The 13,526-nt window shown below is 36.2% G+C and overlaps 1 protein-coding gene across 4 annotated transcripts in view; it reads left to right on the top strand.

The window, feature by feature from the left end:
* The window catches only part of LOC119787171 (retinal-specific phospholipid-transporting ATPase ABCA4-like), a 63,209-nt gene that overhangs the window by 34,810 nt on the left and 14,873 nt on the right, over positions 1–13,526 (top strand). For 3 of the 4 annotated variants that reach the window (XM_038290822.1, XM_038290820.1, XM_038290821.1), the window contains exons 25-39: positions 52–157; positions 3,251–3,456; positions 4,856–4,910; positions 5,150–5,209; positions 5,652–5,806; positions 5,995–6,119; positions 7,192–7,290; positions 7,543–7,824; positions 7,949–7,981; positions 8,070–8,175; positions 8,258–8,332; positions 8,435–8,604; positions 10,913–11,090; positions 11,293–11,408; positions 12,111–12,258. In XM_038290822.1, coding sequence (XP_038146750.1) covers positions 52–157; positions 3,251–3,456; positions 4,856–4,910; positions 5,150–5,209; positions 5,652–5,806; positions 5,995–6,119; positions 7,192–7,290; positions 7,543–7,824; positions 7,949–7,981; positions 8,070–8,175; positions 8,258–8,332; positions 8,435–8,604; positions 10,913–11,090; positions 11,293–11,408; positions 12,111–12,258 — 1,914 coding nt within the window. The remainder of the gene's footprint in view (positions 1–51; positions 158–3,250; positions 3,457–4,855; positions 4,911–5,149; positions 5,210–5,651; positions 5,807–5,994; positions 6,120–7,191; positions 7,291–7,542; positions 7,825–7,948; positions 7,982–8,069; positions 8,176–8,257; positions 8,333–8,434; positions 8,605–10,912; positions 11,091–11,292; positions 11,409–12,110; positions 12,259–13,526) is intronic. The other variant, XM_038290823.1, reaches the window with a different exon arrangement.

The following is a 13,526-nucleotide window of genomic DNA, read 5'->3' as shown; positions in this document are numbered from 1 at the left end:
GAAAATAAATATTCTTTGCTGAAGCCTCCTTCTCTTTTGCTTGTCTGTCAGAATGAATGCGATTGTGCGTCAGACTGCTCGTGCTCCTGCTCCCTGTGCACCAAATACAAAGATCAGTCCCAGAATCAGCTCCAGCAGCAAGACAGAGTTCTGGAGGGTAAGTGTTCCTGTCCTCTATCAACCTTTCATGTGCTCTGTCCTCACAAGCAGCACTTTTCACTGTTATGTCACTGTTCGTGTTTATGTTAGAGGGCATCTTGTTTCCTTCCCTCTGCTGTGAAAACACAGAAGTTAGTTAGCAAAAAGTTTTTTAAATGATTGTATAAAACAAAGGTATTTATGCAGGAATTAAAGCATCAGCAATTAAGTAAATCCTTTGTTCTGAAAACTACTCACACCTCATAATAAACTTACCTAAGCTGTTTTGCTTCGTGCCTGTCTTAAAGAAAATCTAGAAAACACTGAATGCGCCTGTAGCTTCTCTGCTTTTATCCACAGTATATTTAATCATATATATATATATATATATATATATATATATATATATATATATATATATATATATATATATATATATATATATATATATATATATATATATATATATATAATGTTCTCCTCCTCTAATAATGAAATTATCAGTCATTAGCTTGAATATGAAAATGTTAAAGGGGTCATAGAATGATTCTATAGGGTATTTGGTGCTGGTCCTTAAGCTCTCTGAATAGGGTGTGTAACATTGGTTGGGCTGAAAAAAGCATATTTGCTGTTCTAGGGCTTAATTCAAGCCTGGTTAAAAGCCCTAGAATGAAACGACAGGTTTTCTTCCTTTTATGGTATGATCATTTAGATGAGCTGTGCACTGATTGGTTGGTTTACAATGAGCGAAGCTACTGAGCAAAGACGCATCATAGCAACAAGCACTCACTCACTGAAACATCAAATTGTTGATATGCTGGCATTGCTATCAACAGCTTAACGACAGAATAGTACTTACAGCTTGTGGTTGTGATGGCCTTATGGTCGGACCAGCCATAAGGCCCCCTTTTTTTTTATAAAAAAAACGTTTAGCAAATCCTGCTTCGAGCTGTCCAAGATTTTGAAAGATGTCTTCTGTAAAATGCGAGCAAACGAACAGCTGAGCATCAAACTTTGCAGGGATCTTCTGATACAGAAAAATAATCCATGCCTGTCGAGTCTTCAGATCCTTGGGAAAATTGTGAAAATGTCTTCACAGTCTGTATGTGAATGTATGTCAATTTCGGGGCGTGACAAATGTACAGGCCAGAACCAAACAAGGCAACATTCCCGAGTTTACGTCGACTCGGGGGCTTAGCTCAGGTACAAGATCTCTGAATCCTCTGAGCCTCATGAGTTATTTAAATCAAAACCAACCAGTTTTGGGGTTTTGTAAAACAGTATTATTAACCATCTACATGTAAAAGACAATCTAGATCACTTTTTTTTTTTTTTTACACTAAAAGGCTAAATAAAAGATCACAGGTGGTACACAATTTTGTAACACAGTTATGTTGTACTTTCAGTTTGAAAAGAAAAGATGATTTTATTTTTTCACTTATTTTTCTTACTTAACCCTCATTAACCAAATCATTGTGACCTTTGTGCTAGTGAAGATTCCCAGTCATCAAGGTCATAGTCATTCCAAAAATGTAAAAAATAGAATCCACTGGACTTTGTTTCCAAGTATGAAGATGTTTCGCTCCCCATCCTGGAAGCTTTTTTAATTCAAAATGTCAGAAATAGCATCATCTATGTTAAGAAAGAAAAAACAGCCTTAAACAGAGGACGTGGACTCAGATTTCAGCTTTCAAAAACCTACAATGCAACGATACAGTTGATTCCTTCCCACTATCATCGCAACCCGCACCACCATTACAGGGAAACAGAACACCTCTGCTGTTCAGGCAGGCTAACAATCCCCTCTAGACACCCCCCTTTCAGAGTCATAGACAAGTATCAGTTATTGCAGGCTAACAAAGAACCCAAACGACCCCAAATCCAAAGGGGCAGCCATTCGTGTTCTGAGACAAAACAAGTCTTTGTTTTTTTGTCCAATCTCTAAAGCCTCAAATCAACGCCATTTCTGACATTTCGATTTGAAAAAGCTTCCTGGATGGGAAGCACGTCTTCAAACTTGGAAACAAAGTCCAGAGAATTGGTTTTTTTTTACTTTTTCTGAAATTGTGACCTCTGGTATATTTATTACCCTATACATCCCTTTATGAAACACCTTTCTGAAATTCAGGGCAGCTTAAGAATGAGTAGCATCTATTTATCTGTTACTACTGCCCCTTTCCTTTCTAATAACACCCTGGGAAACTGCCTTTATGGCCCCTATGTAAAACCACATCTTAATTAAACCATGGATGGCTCATAGCCATTTTGAATCCTTCAATAAAACTAGTACTTGCCACTTGTAGTACTCCATCCTCCACTAGAGGGCAGAAGACATTTATAAAGCTCACAGGGACTTTAGCAATTGAAATGAGAAGGATAAAACTATTCCACATTTGTCCCTTAGGCATCCTATTTGTGTTTAACAATTGATCTCAGATACTATAATTGATTTAGCACATGAAGGCCATCAAAAATAAAATTGGACCTCTTTGTTTTAAGCTATTTTAATGGCTTGTGATTATTTTTTTGTCTCCTTGGAGAGAAGCATCACTGCAAACCAACATGTATATTTAAATGATTAGAACCCATCTGTCCTAAAAAGATTGCTATTTTTGCATGTGGCAGTGCCTTCTAATGTCTGAGGGACGTGCAGAAAATAATGGTTAGGCTTGTTGAAATTAATTTAAAATAAAAAGGCAGAGGAACTCTGTTACACATCCTCCTCTGTATTTTCACATGTATGAGGGTATCTGTGAGTCTGTAATTGTGCCAACAGGCTCTTTTTACAATTCCTATCACTGCACCTCTCATATAAGTCACAAAAACACTATTGAACAGTGCACATTATTCACAGACATTAATAATTTAGTTGTGTCGTTGACATAAAAGCCCCTTTCCTACTTATCTGCCCGAGGAGATGCTGCCTAAGATATAACAGCCCAAAGTTGCTGCAGAACAAGTTCACTCACTTGAATGATACTGTATGTTTTTTTGTTTGTTTGTTTAGTTTTCAAGCAGCTCCTCTTCCTTTGTTCTTGTATAAGTTTGTGCTTCCTGGGAAAAACTTTGCTCATACAAAAAACAAAACTTAACTTCTCTATTTTCTTCCCAGGGGATGTTGACAGCATCACCAGTCTTATTCACCATCATGTTCCTGAGGCCAAACTTATAGAGACCATTGGGCAGGAGTTGACATATTTGCTCCCTAATAAAGGCTTCAAGCATAGAGCCTATGCCAGTCTGTTTCGGGAGCTGGAGGAGACGCTCGCTGATATGGGTCTGAGCAGCTTTGGCATCTCTGATACATCCTTAGAGGAGGTAGGGACATCCGCAGCTGAAGGTTAATCAAATAGAGATGTTTCCTGTAGGGTTTTGAGAGATGCTCAATAAATTCTGAGCTGTTCAGCACACAGTGGCTAAGAAATATCTACACACCTATAAATGCTGTTTATATATAGTGTAAAGAGTCAACATCAGGATATATAATCTGAGAATCTTTACTATCTTTAACATGACTCATATCCTGTATAATCCAACAAAAATAAACACATCTGATATACATTTACTCTCCCTCAAACAAATATATTGCTGAAAGACTTTAGGAAAACTTGCAAACGTCCTTCATATGTAGTAGACTTTATTGCCATACAGTACATGTATTTTGCCAACTCTAGTAGAGGCTCTATTTTTCTTTTTTCTTCTTTCATTTCTAATTTCCGTTCAGCACCTTAAAGTTGTGGTTTATTAATAATTACTAACTTGCTCAGCTTCAGAAAAGTCCCAGCGATCTATTAATTATATTTAATTATAAAGATTAATTATAAAGATTAATTATAAATAAAGATTAATTATTTATGGCAGGTGTAAATGGAAAAAGCCCCCACTCAATAACAAATTATTCATAACTCAAGAAGCAGGTATTTACACAGTCAATCTCCAGCATCCACCAACAGAAAAGACCACATTAAATGAAAGTTAAACAAAACCAATCTTTTTTCTGCAGAGAGTTAAACAAAACCTCTCTCTATCTGCAGACATGCCATCACTTCACTTTAAAATTTGAGACAGTGCAGAACCCAAGCCTCCACAAAGCCCATGCAGCCCACACACGGCTAGCTTGTGAAGAAACTAGCTTCCTTTCCAGATTTCTGCTATACTCCTTAAGGTCAGGGTAGAATCTTACTGCTTGCACAAAGCTGGCACCAATGAAAAACCAAAAAACAAACATGTAATGACAAGCAGATGTTCCACACAACAGTTTGTTTTTCAAGGTAAATTGTGTAGGATATTTGTCTCATAAAAAGTGGAACATTGTTTTTATTCTTTAGCATATTCAACTTACGTTATCACAAAATCCTGACATTTAGATGCACTGGAGCTGTATGTTTAACGAACCTAAACTGGGATGATATTTTTTTCAGTTTAGAACCTCTCTCTCTATATATATATATCTTTTAGTTAAGGATTATTTAAAAAAAATGTCTGATTTAACTAGAGTGACACTTAAAACTTATTTCTAAAAGCATGAGATTATCTTTCAGGAAACTTAAACCAATAATTTTGGAGTTAGTTAGCTCTTCCTGCTTATCCCCCAGCACGGATATTGCCTAAATTTCCCACACTACTGTAGATCTAAATTTTAAATCCCTTTTATTTAATGCATGATGTGTTTTGAAAGTTAAAGGATAATCTTTGTTGTATTTTTTTTAAATCCTAGATATTTCTAAAGGTCACAGCCGATGGAGAAGCAGCAAATAATGCCACCACTGCTGGTAAATGCCACCACTGATACTATGCTTGGCCTTTTCCTGGGATTAAATTCCTGACCCATTGGTCTGTCTATCCAATGTGCCCTCCATCCTCCCCCCAGACCTAAATCTGTGATATTGATATAAGTGTGAATCTTGCAGTTGAACTATGCAGATGTGACCTAAACAGAAGCCAGAGATCTTAGATTGTGCATATGTTGTGGTTTTAACCCTGCAGTTTGTGTGTTTTCTCCCACCTTTAGAACAATGGATGTTACAGGGAAGACAAAATGGCAGCAAAGTTGGTGTAGGCAAAGCTGAAGGTCAGAGAAACAGGGTTGTTTGGACAGCGCTTCAATAAGAATGCAAAGAAATTTCCCTCTTTTTCCTATGGAACCCATATGACCTGGGTTATTTAGATGCAGTTTTATCACCAGTTAAAATTTGTATTTCATATTTAAATCAAATAAAATACAGTGAAGGATTTCTGTGAAAGTCATGTCATTTTTAAACCTCATGTGGCATAAAATAACCCAGTTCTAAGGGTTTCACTTTTACATTAAACATTCAGCAGCTGCTACTTATTACACGCTCTCTTCCAGCAGCATAAGCTTCACAAATTTAGCTTGATGTTACTTTTATAGATACTAGGCATGTTAGATTTTGATCAGCATACCTCCATAAAAGTTACCCTCCTTAAATGTGTTTTTCCTTTAGTAAATTTTTCATTCTAACACTCGTTATTTGTTTTCCTGATTATAATAGAACATATTGGTGTAAATGGGACTGCATCTGACAGCAGTGCAGGGAGGGGCTCCAGACAGGTGAAAGGCTCTGCACTGATCCTGAAGCAGTTCTATGCTTTACTAGTGAAGAGATTCCATCATGCCACAAGAAGCAGAAAAGATTTCTTGGCACAGGTACTGCTGGATGCGGTGAACATGGGCATGCACTGATGTGGTACTTACTGGTACACATTAAGCTATTATGGCTCAGTATTTTAAATGATTTCATAAAGTAAATCAGAGAAATAAAAACCCATATATTTTTAATGTTATTTCAATGCTCTGCAGGTATTAAACTTATTTCTATTTGTGACCGGTTTCAGATTGTGCTTCCTGCAACTTTTGTCCTGGTCTCTCTTATCTTCACGCTGATTGTTCCTCCATTTGGAGAGTATCCAAGCCTAACTCTGACACCCTGGATGTATGGACAACAGTTCACCTTCTTCAGGTCAGACTTTGATGGACAGATAAATACAGGAGCCTTTGCCACTGAATTCAAAGTCCTCTTTACTGTCTGACATTCTGTCACATTCTAACAATTAACTTTAATTCAAGGTTGTAAAGATTTTATCTGATAGACTAACGCATGATTTTTAAGTTAGAGGGATTTGGTAAAGCATTCACTTATATTTAGCATCTCTTACTCAGTGATATAGAATGTAATTTCTCTGCAATTAAATCTTTTGGAGTTTCTTTCCTACAATGTCTTGACTTTGATTGGATCATTCTGAAACAGGGAAATCTTCTAATGAAGCCAAGCCATCATGGCTTTAAATGTACAGTGTGTTATTGTTGCTCTGCAACAGGTTTTCTTTCAGAGTCGCTTTGGGCTTCAGCTTTAGCTATCTTTGCATCAACTGTTGCCAGCTTCCATGTCTTTGCTAAAGGAAATGATTAACATAGCAAGTTGTTACCACTATATTGTTGTGTAAAAGTTGTACTTAGGACAACATTTTTCCAGGGCATTTGCAAAGTTTCTGTTTTAGTGCCGTCTTACCAAGTCATCTTCCTCCAGCTGCCTGATGTGTCTATTTGAAGTGATGACTTGAAAATGAAATTTGATTTTCTTTTATCACCAAAGCTTCTCCCTGACCTGTCTGCCGTGTTTCTCAATCTTCTTGATGATGTTTGTTCTCTAATGTCCTGCAACAAACCACGATGGCCTTTACAGAGCAACTTGATTTATAATTGATTAAATCACTGGCATTCCTATTTACTAAGGAGGTGACTTGTAAAGGAATTTTTTGCAATTGATTTTATGTGACGATGTTAGATTAAAGAGGATTGAATGAAAATATCCACTTCAAAGTTTTTTTTGTCAAAAATGTTTCAAAACCAGAAACATTTTCCTTTTATTTCACAATACTTATTGCTTTGTTGTTAAAAAAAGTATCTAAAGAAAATGCTGTTAAGTTCCTATTAAAGTGACAAAATAAAAAAAAATACAAAAATAACAACAAGGTCTTATATTCCCTACCTTCTTTTTTTTTTTTTTTTTTTTTTTTTTTTTTTTTTTTTAGCAACGAGCGTCCATTTGATCCCAGAATGAGACACTTTACAGATAGATTGTTAAACATGCCGGGCCTTGGAACACGATGCATGCTGGAAGAACTGTCAGGGTGAGTATCAACACTGGAAGCAAGCAATAAATACAATAACTATGTAGCTAGACTATGTCTATGTGTAATTCTATGCCTCTAAATATATTGCAGTTAAAGTAATCTTTATTGTTTATGTCTAAGCATTTTTGTAGAAATCCATTTGAAAAACTATCTTGCTAAAAGTCGCGTTACAGTGCCAGATGCTGTCAAATATTCTTAACCATTAATTAAATGGTAAATAGCTCACACGAATGGTCTTTTTTTGTGAAGGATGTTCTGCAACTCCAGTGCCTCAGATTGGGAGCAACCTGATGTCTCCCCCGTAGTCCGGAACATCTTACAGAGTCCTGCATGGAACCAGCGTAACCCTTCGCCTTCTTGCCAGTGTAGTACTGGAAAGAAGCTAACTATGATGCCCATCTGTCCTGCTGGGGCAGGAGGCTTTCCTCCGCGGCAGCGGGTGCAGGCCACTGGAGATATCCTGCTGGATTTGACCGACAGGAATATTTCTGACTATCTGGTCAAAACGTATCCCAATCTCATCAGAACCAGGCAGGTTGGACAGAACATTCTGAAAAAAAAAAATTGAATAAAAGACATACAGTTGTATCATCATTCTGTTCAATTTTTGATTAATTATTAATGAAGTGTCTTCTTATGTACCTTTATTTTGAAGCTTAAAGAGCAAATACTGGGTAAATGAACAAAGGTAAGGATATCTCTTCTAGTCTCGCTCTGTTTCCAAACGTTGGAGTTTCCCTCTTGCATTGTTCAGACAGGAATCTTTTCTGTCACAGGTATGGAGGCCTCTCTGTAGGAGGACAACTTCCTATTCTTAACGTGGAACCCAAAGACATCCAAAATGTTTTTCATCAACTGGGACGGATGTTCAACATAACAGGGGTAAACCTTTTCGTTGCTTTATCCTTCTGATTTGAGAGCAGAACTCATCTACTCAGCTCATTCTGAGCTCTTATCTTCACAGGGTCATTACAGCAGACTTGCACTGAGGGAGATCGGTACGTTCTTACATTTTATGGAGAGTGAGTTTAATGTGAAGGTACGTTTTGGAGTTTGATTATGAAAAACGTTTTTTGCACCCACTTTAGGGTGATTTTTTTTTCTGGTGACATGTATTGACTTGACTCCAATTTTTTGTCAGGTGTGGTATAATAACAAAGGCTGGCACGCCATGGTGGCATTCATGAATGTGGCCAACAATGCCATTCTGCGAGCCTTCCTCCCTTCATTTGCCAACCCTTTTGAGTATGGCATCACCGCCATCAACCACCCTCTAAATCTCACCAAAGAGCAGCTTTCTGAAGTCACAGTGTAAGCACACCCACACCTTTTTATTTGTTGCTCTTTTAGGGTTTAAAGCATTATGTCCAAAACCCTGTAATAGTAGTAGTAGTGGTAAAGGCTCATGGTTGTTTATCTTTAGTGCAATATTTCCTTTACAAAGATTGATAACTTCTAACTAGAAAAAAAAATTCTGTTATAACCCCCAGAATCCCTTTTGCCAGTATATCACCACTTGCTCTTCTTGAATATTTCACAGGATTAGAGCGTACAGAAAGAGACTATGTTTTTAAATACATTTCCAGATTGTCCAGAGCTCTGTATTCTTCTGGTTGGTTTTTTCTTTTGCGGCTCCTATGATACTCATTTCTGGAGAGAACAGTTGACAATAAAACAGAATTGGGAATTCATGATCTTTGTTTTTGCACGGTGGTGCATTTTGTAAGACTGTTGCCTCGCTGCAAGAAGGTCCTGTGTTCAGTTCCTGCAGTAGGATCTCTCTGTAAGGAGTTTGCATACTCTCCCTGGGCATGCATGGGTTCTCTCTGAATATCCTTCTCCATCTGTTCAAAAACATAACTATTAGTGATAGTCCTTTTTACTGTTATACAAATGGCCTTTGGTATTTCTATATTGCCCTTAAGTGTGTGTGTGTGTGTGTGTGTGTGTGTGTGTGTGTGTGTGTGTGTGTGTGTGTGCATTTGTTACATGTCTTTGCGTTGCCCTACAATGGACTGCCAATCTGTAAAGGGTGTACCCAACCCATTGCCTACAGAATACTAGATAGCCACAAGCCAGAAGATGGATTGACAAAGCTCATTTTGTATTTATCATGATCATTGTCAGGTTTAAAGACCAATTGGCTCCAATTAGAGCCGATAGACCCTGAAATAAAGAAGTGATAGACAGAGAGTTCCTGCTACACCTCCGGTTTAGCAGTGCCAGTATGCACATACCTGGGGTCGTCCCTGTTTGTGGATGCAGTTATTATCAGTCAAGACTCATTTTTAGTTTTCAGCAGTGCCACTAAGTAGTTAGTTATATCTCTCTTAAATTTCACAGACTTCATGATGCAAGTTGTTTGAATAATGTTCAACAAGGGATTTATAGATGAAATAGGCCCATAGCATCACAGATTGTCCCTTATATTTTATAGTTGTCTTTTGTCTTTTCACCATTTGCAGACATTTAAATTGAATTCACAGAAATAAGTGAGAATAGCATTTAGCAAACTCTGCATTTTGGTTTGTGGTAATAAAATAGACAGAACAATACTTTTCCCTAAACTTCTGCATGAACAGGTGCCATGGTGTCTTTAGTGGTGGTTTTAAGGCTTGTGGAGGCTGAATTTAACTTCCTTTAACTACTCTCACATCGTTCATTGGTAGATGAGCACTTCTTCTTCTTACTTATTTATTCAATTTAGTTTTAAAATACTTAATTAGTCCCAAAGAGAAAATAAATGTTGCTTAAAGTAAAGCAAAAGTATTGTTTTTTTTTTAGGAGTTATTGTTAAAACTAATGGCATTAGGTAGGAAGGATCTCCTGTGAAGGTCTGTCTTACAGCTCATTCAGAGAAGTCACTGACTAAAGACACTGTTGTTTTATGGCAGCCTGATCAGATGATGCTCAGGGTTGTCCATAGTATTTTTGCTTTATAAATTATTTTATGTGAAATCCTCCTCAGTGTCTCTCAAAGAGCTTCAAGAACAGAGCTGCCCTTCTTTTTATCCACTTGATGAGCTTTTTGAAATAATTTGGTAGTAATGGCATTACCCTAACAGACGATGGCAGCAGAGATTACTTCTAAACATCATAATAGATAATAAAAAGACACTTCAAATACTGAGGGAGCTATGCTTTTCAAGGAGTACAATCTACTTTGCCCCTTCTTTTAGACGGCTTCACATTCACATCTCAGGTTAATTCAGTCTGTTTTTTTTAGGTCAACCTTAAGGCATTTATACTCCCCACAACTTCCATTTCTTCCCTCATCATGGAGGTAGCGATGGACTTATCCCAGTTTCTCCCAAAATATACAACAAACCCTCTTGTTTTAAAGCACGTTTTGCAGATAAGCATTATTTTTTGTATATATTGAAATTACTGCAAAAGTAACAGTCATTGATTACTTATAGACAGCTGCAGATACAGTAGGCACCAGCACCCCTCGTGACCCCACTTGGGATAAGCGTGACGGAAAATGGATCACAGTCATTGTTTTTTCTGACTGGCAGAGTTTTTACATATTTGAAATGTCTACACAATTTAGGCATTCTGAACAAACAAAAATCCATACCAGATTTCAAAGTACTGATTTTAATTTTCATCCCCACAGGTTGACTACTTCCGTGGATGCTGTTGTTGCGATTTGTGTCATTTTCGCCATGTCCTTCATCCCCGCTGGCTTTGTCCTCTACCTCATTCAGGAGAGAGTGACTAAAGCCAAGCACCTGCAGTTTGTCAGTGGAGTAAGTCCTTTAGTGTACTGGGTGGCCAACTTCTTCTGGGACATGGTGAGTAAGATTAGAATTCATAAATAAAACTACTCACAAATATGTTTGTGAATATATAGTATTTTAATAACAGTGACAGTTGTAATGGGAAGTCAATTCTTAGAGAATATGGCTTTGTATAAGTTTAATATCTTTATTTGGCTGTTACTTTGTTACTGCAATTGTTTTATGATCTAAGTTGTAAACTTAATTTCTCTCTCAGATGAATTACTTTCTCAGCACTGCAATGGTGGTTGGAATTTTTATGGCTTTTGATAAAAAGTGTTACACATCCCCAACGAACCTTCCAGCATTAATAGCTCTTCTTCTCCTTTATGGGTAAGATGCTGATTTTAGATTAACCTAAGTTAATTAAGGAAAACAACATGTTTTAAAAAATGTTAAAATAAAATGCAACTTGTGCCTTTGGAACAGATGTTTTTAGGACACCCAGTCTGTTCTAGCTGAGTGTCTCCTTTATAAAGATAATTAAATTCCTAATCATGTAATGAATGAAAAACCTATTTAACAAACAAGAAATTTAAATATTAGGCACAGGTAAAAAAAAAAAAAAAAAAGGAAAAAACAAACAAGCGCACATATCATTTTTTCAATGTTTTTCTTTTGAACTTCGTTTTTTTTTTTCTTGTTGCTTGTCACTAAAGTTGACATTTTTAAAGGTATGGCAGAATTGGATTTAACAAGACTAACAGGACACTCTAGAAAATGTTTTCCACAAATGATTTTTGTTGTAGAAGTACTTCCTACTGTATATCATTTTTGGTTTTATCAAAAAGGAGTATTCTCTTAATTATTTTTCCATATACGGTGTATAAATATATATATATATATATATATATATATATATATATATATATATATATATATATATATATATATATATATATATATATATATATATATATATATATATATATATATATATATATATATAATATAGGTGTTAAGCCTCTAAAATATGAGGATAAACGTATCCTTGAAACTCACTATTATGATTGTCTCCAACTCTCCTTCTTTCAGGTGGTCGGTGACACCTATGATGTATCCAATGTCCTACATATTCAACATCCCAAGCACAGCATACGTGTCTCTGTCCTGCATCAATCTGTTTATTGGCATCAACAGCAGTGCTATCACTTTCATTCTGGAACTGTTTGAAAATAATCGGGTAAGGACACATTTACCAGGAAGTTTAACCAGAGGAAACAACCTAATGGTTTAGCGTGAACTTTTTTGCATTTATCAGTCTTATAATGATCATTTTAAGGTGGATGAAGAAGATTTACTCTTACAAAGAACTAATTGTGCTGAATCTCCATTAACCCCAGGATGGGCTTAATGTGGCGAGAAATTAATGTTTGATGAGAAAATCAATGAATAATAGTCAGATACTTAGAAACAAGTAGCAGCATTGTTGAGAAAACAGTAGGGACATGTTTTGTTTTTTTAATTCAGAATTTAAACCTCAAACTCTAATAATGTAATTCATAATTGTACAAAGTATTTATAAACCATGACACAAAAACCCATATGCCATGTCACAGCGACTTTTAAAAAGATGGATTTAAATACAGTTCAGGTCATAAGTTCACATTCATTCATTAGGGACTCCATCCGCATTAGTCTTAGTCTTTTTGTAATATTTATTGGAACCATTGTTTTTAGGCCAGATAGACAATAATAAAAACAATGAAAAATATTTATTTAAATCTTTTGTTATTCTCTAATATAACTGGCCACCTTCACTGTGTTAACAGTCAAAATAGCCGTGCCCAATCCAAGCTTGGATTATGGACTTTAATTTAACCTGGACAATATATTGTTGGTTTCTTGTAGGGAACCCATTAGAATTATCTAAATAAAGGAATCAATGGCAAAACCATTTGGGTAGACAAGCATTTGATAGTTCTCAACTATGATTTAGGAAAACTAGTTGGCATTAAGAAAACTAATTGTTGAAGATATCTTTTGCCCAAATAAAGGTCTTCCATCAAGTCAATTTAGTCCATGAATTATGTCTATCATTAAAAATCCTCTCTTGCCACCCCCCCCCCCCACTTTTTTTTTTTTTTTTTTTTTTACTTTTCTCAGTACATAATTTGGCTTATCCATGGCCATACTTGGAGATATCCTTCTTTAAACAGGGCCCTTTTTTATTTTTGTCAGCTCCTGCCCAATCTATATAATGTGAACCTGACTTTTCTAAGGACATTGACAATAGCGTTCCTGTCTCTTTCAATTTCTTATCTGCTGAATTCCTGTGGTTCATGGGTTGTTCAAATTTCAACCAGTTTCACTTAATCCTTCTTTGAGCCAGACGACTGAAATTTGGATACATTTGTGTGTTGAAACAACTAAATGATTCAAAACTTGCATTGAAATTGGATTAGTAAATGATAACACTTAGCCCTCTGGACTAGCCTTAAGTGGTGAGCA

The sequence above is a fragment of the Cyprinodon tularosa genome, unplaced genomic scaffold, assembly GCF_016077235.1.
Source record: "Cyprinodon tularosa strain WSP-4 unplaced genomic scaffold, ASM1607723v1 ctg29, whole genome shotgun sequence".
NCBI classification, from domain to species: Eukaryota; Metazoa; Chordata; class Actinopteri; order Cyprinodontiformes; family Cyprinodontidae; genus Cyprinodon; species Cyprinodon tularosa.
Note: the sequence above shows the minus strand (reverse complement) of the source record. Positions and strands in the feature narration are given on the sequence as shown.